We start from the raw sequence: 10,617 nt of genomic DNA, 5'->3' as shown, positions 1-10,617 counted from the left end.
TGCAGTTTTCTGGTAAGGGTTTGATGAGGAAAATCTTGGAAAGTTCTGGCCAGGTGGTGATGGTGGAAGGCAGCTTTTATACCAGAACAAAGCTTTATCGCGCAGAGAGAAACCAAATAGGAGGAGTTTCATCTCATCAGGAGTAACACCAGCTTGCTTCTGAGTAGCACAACACTGTAAAAATCTCTGCAGTGCTGATTTGGGTCTTCAGATGGTAACCCAGCGAACTGATTGTTCTGATATTCAGAACATGAGATTTGATCTCAAAATTTGTAGCAGCAATAGTGGGCATCCGTACCCCAGTAGGCACGTTATCAGGAGATGTGTTGGCATAGTCTCTGAAGGTTCGAGTAACATTCTCACCCATGTTGAAGAATAGGTGAGGTGGGGGTTTCTTGTGTGGGGAAGATGGTGGAAGGTGTCTTTTGGGAGGTGGTTCCCTGCAGACAGCTTAGCTTGTTTAGTTTTCTTTCTGAGTCTACGAGCGGTCTTTTCAATCTCGGATCGAACGGGATGAGATTTGGGATTTCAATTTCCTGCTCATACACCAAAAACACTAAAACAAACGTGAGATGCTCCAAAGAACAGGTGTTCTTCAGAGTAGAGGTTAGTTTAATACTATAATTCAGAAAAATAAAATAAACCGTCTCCCCGGCAACGGCGCCAAAATTTGATAGGCTAAAGTCGTATCACCTAATCAAAAATAACCTAAGGTCCACTAACTAGTAGTCAGGGAAGTCAGGATCGAATCCACAGGGAGAAGTTATATATCGTATCTGAACTCTAATATTAACTAACGAAATCAGATGAATGGTTGTGTTACTAAACTAAACAGATAGCAGAATTAAATATGAAGGTGTAAATATATTAATAAAGTACTAGAATCATGGATCACTATGCATACAATTCGGGAAATCAGGATAAATAATAACCACCTAGTAAGTCAACTGTCTAGGGCACATGTAATTTCTCTCGAACATTACCTCCCTCAAAGATCACCCAGCCGCTCTCGCATAGTCAAGGGTCATTTGCCTAATAATTGAAAGCCTATACGGTATCTCTCCTCTCGAAGTAGATTCAGTATTGCACAAATAGAAATATAAATCAGGCCTAACTTATAATCCTAGCATGAAGAATCAATCAAAGGAAACAGTTGAAATACAAGATAATCAAACTAATCTATCAATCCCTCATTGCATACATAGATCTCCACAATTCTAGTATAGAACTACTCACTCATAATCATGAAAACAATAACAAGAGTCATATAAAAACTCATACTTTGAAACATGGCAATTAACTAAGAAAATAATCTAATTAATAATGGAAGAAATAACAAAGAAATAATGAAGAAAGATTACCGAATTATATTGAACTATGAATAAGCAAAAGGTTTGATCTTGAATTGAAATCACAAAGCACTAAATTAAGGTTCTTGAAACACTCTCTAGAGAAAACTACTAATAAAAACCAAGATGATCCTAATAATTCTGATTTTCCTATTTATACAAGCCCTAAAACAATTGCCAAAAGTCTCGAAAAAAGGACCCGTATTCATTAAAAAAACCGCGTGTCGTCAGCCGCCCGATTGGGCCAGAGATGCCCGATGGAATCGGGCTCAAAAGCAGAGAAAGGGCCAAAATCCACAGGCGCCCGATGAGATCGGGTTGACCTGCCAGATGACATCAGTCGGCCTATTAACATAGCATTTTGGCAGCAGCTGGCAGGGGCGCCCGACGTCGGGCCAGGTCGCCCGATCGGGCGGAAGATCGAATCACGACTGGGCGTCCGACACCCGATCGGGCCCGCAACAGAAACATGGAACCTGCTTCTTCACTCGATCGGGCTGGGCCGCCCGATCCTGTCGGGCCGGTCAGCTTAAGCTCGTTTCTTGTTCTTCCTTTGCTCAAAGTCCTGGAAAGCATCCTCGGGATCTTGAAACTCAGCGTCCAACCTCTCTAATCCAGTGTGCAATCATATAAAGTAGGTAATAGCTCCCTAAAACCTACAATCCAATACAAAACAGCAAACCACAACTAGATGGAGAGAGTTAGTACCAAATGGCTCCTAAGAGCACCATAACCATAACTTTTAGCATATAAATAGGGGAGAAAAACTCTATATAAAATCATAAACGAAGAAACAATTTTTTTTATAAATCTAAAATGTCAAATACAAAAGATAACCTGAAAAAATAACTTAAAACAACCTAGCATTTGGACTAATTATTGTACCAATTTCAGTTTGATTCTTGGAATTTATTTTTTTAGTCTTCTCAAATTGATGACTTTTCTTTATTGCACTTCTTTTCTTTGTTTTTGAACCATCCAAGTATAAAATAACCAATGCAGTTGTACTTGATAAGCATAGTTCTTCTATGATTGGTTTTGTAATTAAGACTTTGTTTATAATTCCAGCAGTATTTTCGTAGACTTCTTGGAGTGCCTTTCTTGCATCTTCATTTTCTTGACTTTTGCGAATGAGATTGTAGAACTAATTTTCTTGCGATTTCATATCGCCATGGAGTTACATTGGTTTATCTATTCATTTTACTTTTCCACACTTTGCTCTTTACATATCTAATCCACCTTTTGCACATGTACTTATGTAGTATTTTTGTGATTGAACGCATGTACATGATTCTTAAGCCATGAGAATACAATAATCCTAGCAGCATAACTATTACTTCACATTATTTCATTACGAATAGATTAATAACTAATAACATTTAGGTATTAGTCATGTTTTTTGAATAAAAAGTTAAAATTTCAAATGCAAAAGTTAAGTTTACGGTACTAAAAGTGATATGACCTGTTTCTTCAAAGTTTTTGCACGTGCAAGTTATTATCTGATAATGGCTAGTATATATTACCCCAAGTGATGAATATGTGTCAAGCTCTTCTTTCACTTCAAACATGATAAACATCTTATTAGGTGAAATAACAAAGTAAGTATTTGTGGACATTGTCATTGCAAACTCGTGCTCAAATATTTTACTTACATTCAAATAAATCAAACATTGAATCCAGGTTGTATGCAGAGAATGGAGGAGGAATACAATACAGGTTTTAGGGCGTCTCGATGGATTAAAGAAGAAAGAGAGTATGTTTATGTGTGATACTGAAGTTAGGGTCAATAAAATACATTATAATATGAAATCTATGATATAACTAGAATAATTCAACGCTTAACTGACTTACTTGAGCGCTTAACTAATACACTTCAGAGTATAACAAATTCATCTACAAGCAATTTGAGACTAGCGTAACTAATAGGTCCAAGCGTTTAACTAATTCTGCTGCTAGTTTGGTGCACGCGCATGATGTCAGCATGACATCAGCCGGTCTCACGTCTTTTCAAAAACGAACTCTTATTATTAATGTCGTTGCTATTTTTTTTTTTGAGAGGAGTCATTGCTATTATTATAAATGTCATTGATATCACTATTTGAAGCTATTTGTCTTCAAGAAGAAAAATATTTTTTTGTCATTTCTACGTGTTCTTTTTTATATTTGTTCTAATTAATAATTTTGTTATGTGATGTTCTTTTTGATGTTGTACATATAACGAACATAACAATAGTATATGATGTTTATTTTTTAAAGCAATTTTGGTAGAATACTATAAATTATATGTTAATAGTTATATATAAAACATGAGTAGTATGAGATAACCTAATGGTGTTGGCATCACGTTCAAAAAATTTCCTACAAAGGATTTCAACTTATCTTTAAAGAAAAAGTTTATACAGAACAATACAACGATATAAGAAGAATATTTAACCATTTTGTTCAAAATCATATGATTAGGTATATTTATATAAAATTTATTGATATAGCAAAGAACATATTGTTTGTTATATACAAACATGTTATCAATACAAAAATAATATCTATCTTTTTTTTTAGAATGTGTTCTTTAACTGGATTTTGTATGTTGTTTCAGTATATGTTATTTTTTTTAAATATCATTATATGTTCTTTCCATTATTATCTAAATTCTTATTATTAACAAATCTTGAACATGAACAATATAATTTATAGACAATTTATTGATATAGCAAAGAGCATGTTGTTAGTTAAATCCAAACATGTCATTAATACAAAAATAACATCTATCTTTTATTTTTAGAATGTGTTCTTTAATTGGATTTTGTATGTTGTTTCAGTATATGTTCTTTTTTTAATATCATTATATGTTCTTTCCATTACTACCTAAATCCTTATTATTAACGGATCTTGAACATGAACAATATAATTTTTTTAACCTAAAATGTGTGTTATTTTATTTTATAATTTTTAAACCTAAAATTAGTTTTTTAACCTAAAAAAACTAATTATGCTATTATTATCATTGTTATTCTTATTATAATATTATTTATGTTATTATTATAATATTATTTACATTATTACTATTATACTACCTCCGTTTCCTAAAGATCTTCCTTGTTACTGTTCCTACACATACCAAGGAGGATCCATTTGTGTGGGGTATGGGGTGGGTAAAGTAGGAGAGAGAAAGGGGTAGTTAAGATAAATAAACAAATAAAAAGGGGTTAAAGTAAGAGAGAGAAAGGGAGTAAAATTGATTTAATAATGTAATGGTGGACCATATGATAGGGACATGAGACGGTAAAAGGAAAAAAAAATTCCAAATAAGGAGTAAAGTAAAAGAGGAAAGATCTTTTGGAAACGCACTTAAACAGAAAGAGGGAAGATCTTTAGGAAACGGAGGTAGTACTATTATTATTTATAATAATAATAATTGTTATTGAAAGTTGTGCATAGTAATAAAATGATAGTAATAGTAATACTAGTAATGAAATACAAAGTAATAATATATTTTATAAAAGATAAGTTCAAATTAGATTAGGTTAGATTAGTTCATCACATCATATTAGAAAAAATAAATTTAGATCAAATCATATCAGATCAATAAATCTAAGGTGAACTAAACATAACCTATATACTACCTCCGTCCCAAAATATGATTCCTGTTTTATTTTGCATAGTCTCCAAAAGTACCTTTGACCTAAGATATCTTCTATTTCTTATTTGTAAAAAAAATAAAAAGTTGATATTACGAATTTACATATTGAGACGAATCTAACAATACCCCTCATGAATATGTTTTTTTTATACATTAGTAAGAATATTTGGTCAAAGTTTTTTAAAATTTGACTTCCAAAACATAAACAAAAACTATATTTTGGTATGGAGGGAGTAGTAAATACTCCACAAGAAATAACTTACTCTTATTTCCTTTAAAAGAAGTAGAATAACCCCATAGTTGGCCCAAAACCTTGGTTACATAAAATCTCAAAAGATTCCCTAATCCATAAACAATTTATTTTCTTCCAAAACAAAAACAAAAAAAAGAAAAGAAAACGTAAGCATCGAATTGGAGGATAGGATAATAGAACCTTTTTCAATGCAACTGATCATCTGATCCTCAATCAGTTTTATCCAAAATTCTTCCCCCCCACCGAACCCCACACACTACAAACAGTACGTTTCGGTTTCTTCACATATAAATATAGAACCTTCCCTAAATCCCCATCTCTACTTTTCATTCGCTCATTCTCTCTCATCTTTTTCCTCTTTCACTAAACCCTTTCTTCTCTTCAGAACTCAAAAAATATATAAAGAAATTTAACCCACTGTGGTAAATTTGGTTTGGTATGTCTTTCTAACTTTGTTTTTCCTATTAAGATCTTATTTTATTTGCTGATTACATTTTTTTTTTTTGTGTTTTTGTTGACTTATTTATGACTAGCTCTAATTCATTATTCATCCATTTTCTGCTATTTATTTGGGATTTTCCCCATATTTGAATTTGATGTTTTTTTTTTTTTGGATTTTGAGAAATAATTTGTAGCTTTAAACCTAGTTTTCCTTTGCTTTTTCATCGGTTGAAGGAAAAGTAGGCTTTTGATTTACCTTTAGTTGTTGTATTTTCTACTTTTCACGATTTAATGCTTCAATTATGAAATCATCCGAAGAAAAAATCTGAAAAAATGTGGAAAAAGGAGTTAGAATTTCATAGTTGATTACTTATCCTGTTTAACCTTGGTCCTAAATTGCCAAATTGTTTGTAGATTGCTCAAAATTTTGACTTTAATGAGCTGGTCTGCAATTTTTTTGACAGGGAGAGAAGGATTTGATTTATAACAAGTAGCCAAACTACACTTAAAATTTAAAACGAATACATAACACCTTAAAACTAGATACATAGCAGATTCATCCGAAGCAATACAATCAATCTGTTAGCTAGTCTACAATTCTATGGTAACAGTTGGTGGGTTTTTTTTTTTTGTCTTTTGGGATGCTCGATAGTTGGTGGGTTAATTTATCAGCTTTTTTCTGTGATTTTAGCTGCTCATGGAATTAGTCTTAAAATTGATTTATAATATTTTCGCCTGTATGATTAATGGAGTATACTATTGGCTATGACTTTAGATCTTGATGGTTTTTTTTAACCTTTTAGTTGCGTCTACACTTGTTTTTCATGCTTTTAGATGACGAAAACTAGTGTTACTTTTTTAGTGCAATTAATAAATGTCTTGTCTATATGTCTTTCTTGGGTGCAATTTCTTGTCTATATGTGGTGGTTGGAAAAAATGGTAGCTACACGATGTTAATAGCGCAACTATAGTTTTTATGACCGGCTAACTGCCTGCATTGATTATGGTCCATAAAGATGCAAGGCTGTTCTTAGGGTGGGATATTCAGAATTTATACAACCTCCTTGTTGATATCAGCATTGTGAGGTCTCGACAGACCACCAAGGGTTGAGATATTATGTCCATTAATTTCTATCCTAATTAGTAGCGAGGCGTTTTAGGAGAGATAGGTAAGAGAAAAAAGAGCAAGAAATATCCTAAAGTAAATACTACTCCCTTTCATATTTTCTGATTTACTTTCTTATGCCTTCGTCTTAAGATATTTGTGTTTTTCAGAATTCTAGTGAAAGGATACCATATGCCATAGAGGTAATATGGGGAAGTTCACATTCTAAGTTACCTACTCTAGCAAATGGCTTGCTCTTGTGTGACGGCTTAAAAACGAAATGTTGCTTGTGACTTAAGAGTAGCATTGCATTATTAGCTAGAGAAAGTTACTAGGGATGAAGTTATAGACGTATTAGGTTCGAAGTTATATTAGTTCTAGTCATAGTTGTAGGAGTAAACCTAGTGAAAGCTACCACAAAGAAGAGATTTTTGTGCATACAGTTTGGTTATTGGTGGGTAATATCTGATGATGTCTCCAAGTTAGGTGGCCCTTATTTACCTAAATCAAAATGGAGATCAATACATCATTACGTTTGGAATTTTTATGAGGGGGGTTTGATCACATCAAGGGTGTGTGGAAATTCATGTCTACATTTTTGCATATGGTGCATGTGCATATTTATGTATAACCTAATTTGCGACCAACAAAAGTAATGTCAACATAAGCTTTCTCTATGTTAAGTCTGAACTGGAAGCCTTATTATGCTAACATAGCAGTTATATCATAGAGTTTGTGGTACAATTTTCTGGGGCTCCATTGAAATTTTATTCTTGTCTTTACTACTGTATTTCTGTACTTATAATTACCCCCCCCCCCCCCCCGCCCTTTCTTTAGGGAGTAGAAGAACCTGTTTTCTCTTTGTTGATTACCAAATTACCATGAAATTATACCATAGTAGAATGTTTCAGATTGTGTTTTGGATCCTAAATTATGTGAAAATTGTGCATGATGGCATGAGTGCGACTAAGTCTAAGAGTGGAAACTAGTCTCTCTTGAGTGAAAAGCGTCAAGAATTGGAGTGGATCCTTATCTCTTTTGTTGCATTAAAGATCTGAAGAGGTCTCAAGTATGGAATTGCTTTATGTTTAAGATTCTTATACCATGTACAAGTACTTACTGGGAGAGGAATAAGCTCTGTTCATTAATTTGAAGTTTCATTCTTTGAATAGGTCAGATTTATCAACTTGCGTGTTATTATATGTTAAATTCTTTGAGAGGAATATTTCTGTTTGCCGTCCCTCTTGAATTTTATAATACTTTCTTTATACAGCGCCATACTATCATTGGAATAACCTTACCCATCAAGAAATCATGTTTGTTTCCGAGTCATCAATTTGTTCTGGATAAGATATGAGTGGCAAGTTTCACATGCCTACATACTATATTTAAGTTTTCATTTGGTGGACCTCTTTGTGCTTGTTTTTCACAGCTGCCTGAAACTTATCTTAAGAATTATTTGTGTTATCCTGTTTTCTTGTCAATTGACATTGTGAAGTCATGTGCTTTGGTTTTGAAAGCAGTGTTCATTTTGGCTTTTAGTCTCTACATTTTGTGAAAGCAGTTATTTTGTGAAATGACATTGTGTAATGTTGATTTTTCTGGGAAAATATTTGCACTTTAATCTGACTATATATATTTTTCTTAGGCATTTTGGAAATGATGTCCATGGAACAGTGCTTTCAACAAGCTGTGACACAGGGTGATTCAGGTGGAGCAGACATAAATAAATGGAGATCTCCCTCAGCTGGAGCTGCTGGGGTGGAAAATAACTCACCTGGTGGTTTCGATTGCAATATCTGCCTAGACATAGTTCAAGACCCGGTAGTTACATTTTGCGGTCATCTCTACTGCTGGCCTTGCATCTATAGGTGGATGCAGTCTCGGAAAACTTCATCTGAAAACTTTGATCAACAACCTCAGTGTCCTGTTTGTAAAGCTGAAGTCTCACAGAACACCTTGATACCTCTTTATGGTCGGGGCCAATCCAGCAAACCGGCTCACAGCAAAGGAACCAAACTTGACCCTGTTGTCCCTCAAAGGCCTCACGGTCCTGGGTGTGGGGTACACACACTGATAACGACTACATCCACAAGTGCACATCATGGTCAACAACTTCATTACCGAGATTACCCAGATCATTCACAAGTACATCCGTACTACTCTTTGGATGAGAATTCGCAGTCACCTGCATTTGGGATTGCAGGAACTACCACATACAATCCTACTATTGGCATGTTTGGTGAGATGATCTATGCTCGTATTTTTGGGAATTCACAAACTACGCTTTATACTTATCCAAATACTTACAGTGTCGTGACCACCAGTAGTGCACGAGCCAGACGGCATGTCATGCAGGTGGATAGGTCACTAAGCCGAGTCAGTTTTTTCCTCTGCTGCGCCATTATGTTGTGTCTTCTGCTGTTTTGAGACGAAAGTCCCTGCCGCATCATATATGTATCTAATATATCTTATACTTGTATATATGAAAATGAGCGACTGATATATGATCTACGATAGACGCTGTATGGATGTGATGTTTAATGCAGACAGAGTCATGTCACTGGTATTGATTTAACGTGTCGGGCTTTTCAACCGTGCTGGAATTACTTACTACTATGTCGATATAAGCTTTATGAAGGAAATATATACGCATTGCAAAGTTTGTGGTTCTGTGTAGAAACATGGATTTGTAAGTTAGTGTACTTGTTTTTACCAGTGTAAACTGATAACTCTTTTTGACATAGTCAGCACGTAAATAGGGCTCCTAGTCCTAGATTTGCTTTTTTTTTTTTTTTTTTTTTTTTTTTTTTTCAAGAATTTGGTCATTCTGTTATGCTTGGAATGATTTGAAGCGTGTAATTTAACAAAAAATGGATTTGTATTTTACTGTAAGCATCCTCTACTAGAATGCTCTAAGACGCTCCCTTCAAATTCAGGTTTATATTTTTTTAATGTTTGTCATCACCTTGCTATACGTTTCAGGTTTTTCCTATTCAATGTTTATTATAAATTTTGATATACATATAATGTTCTCAAGATACCTTCAAACTTCCAAATTATGCTACACTTGAACTTTTAGACAAGTTAAATGCTAAAATTTAATTTAATTTCAAATTCAATACTGGATGAGCTGAGCTGCGATCAATCCAACACACTCAAGTTATGGTTCAAACTTCCAAAGTGGCACAAAAGTTCGTTTTAATAAGGAAACTAGAAGAACATAATGAGAATATCACTAAGCCATTAAGATCCTGTTAGAAATCTACAACACAACAATTGTAGTATAATGCAATGAGTTTTGCCAATTAAAATCATTAGGCAATAAAAATGGAGGCTTTAGCTTAATCAGATAGCTAATTAACCCTGTTATGGATGAAGGAAGTGATCCATCATTTTTCAAACAACAACTTCAAGATCCAAACAGTCATAGAGATGAAAACAAACCCTTTCCTTTACTCCATCATCAACCTTCTTTTCCACCCACTCTTGATTAACTCCTCTGCATACATCTTCTCCGCACCGTACATCATTCTCAACCAGCAAAAGCAACACCCTACTACACCGAATCCTAACCAAATCCTCTACACGAGGCTTCATCTACAATCCTTTCATCCTTCATTTGTATGTCACATATATATATCTACATCTTATCATCTTCCCCTAAATAAGGATATATCAAGAATCGAGATCATCCCTTCATCTTTTGGCTCTTTTGCGTCGTAATCCCAAGTGGACAATACCTTAACAAACAAAGTATGTCATATTTTCGCACCTGCAAAATCTTCACCCATAAAGATTCTACCAAGATCAGCATAATCATTGATAC

At 34.0% G+C, this 10,617-nt stretch overlaps 1 protein-coding gene across 1 annotated transcript; it reads left to right on the top strand.

Moving 5' to 3' along the window:
* The first annotated feature begins 5,176 nt into the window (after positions 1-5,176).
* Positions 5,177-9,532, top strand: LOC104903025 (E3 ubiquitin-protein ligase RMA1H1). Its single transcript, XM_010690994.4, has 2 exons — positions 5,177-5,678; positions 8,437-9,532. The coding sequence occupies exon 2, from the start codon at positions 8,448-8,450 to the stop codon at positions 9,216-9,218; it is 771 nt and encodes a 256-aa protein (XP_010689296.1). The 5' UTR covers positions 5,177-5,678; positions 8,437-8,447; the 3' UTR covers positions 9,219-9,532.
* The last annotated feature ends 1,085 nt before the right edge of the window (positions 9,533-10,617 follow it).

Source organism: Beta vulgaris, chromosome 9 (genome assembly GCF_026745355.1).
Source record: "Beta vulgaris subsp. vulgaris cultivar EL10 chromosome 9, EL10.2, whole genome shotgun sequence".
NCBI classification, from domain to species: Eukaryota; Viridiplantae; Streptophyta; class Magnoliopsida; order Caryophyllales; family Amaranthaceae; genus Beta; species Beta vulgaris.
The sequence above is the reverse complement of the archived record's forward strand: the minus strand, read 5'-3'. Positions and strand labels throughout refer to the sequence as shown.

Excerpts from the sequence above, each read along its gene's own strand:
- LOC104903025 (XM_010690994.4), top strand. The coding sequence starts at position 8,448 with ATGATGTCCATGGAACAGTGCTTTCAACAAGCTGTGACACAGGGTGAT.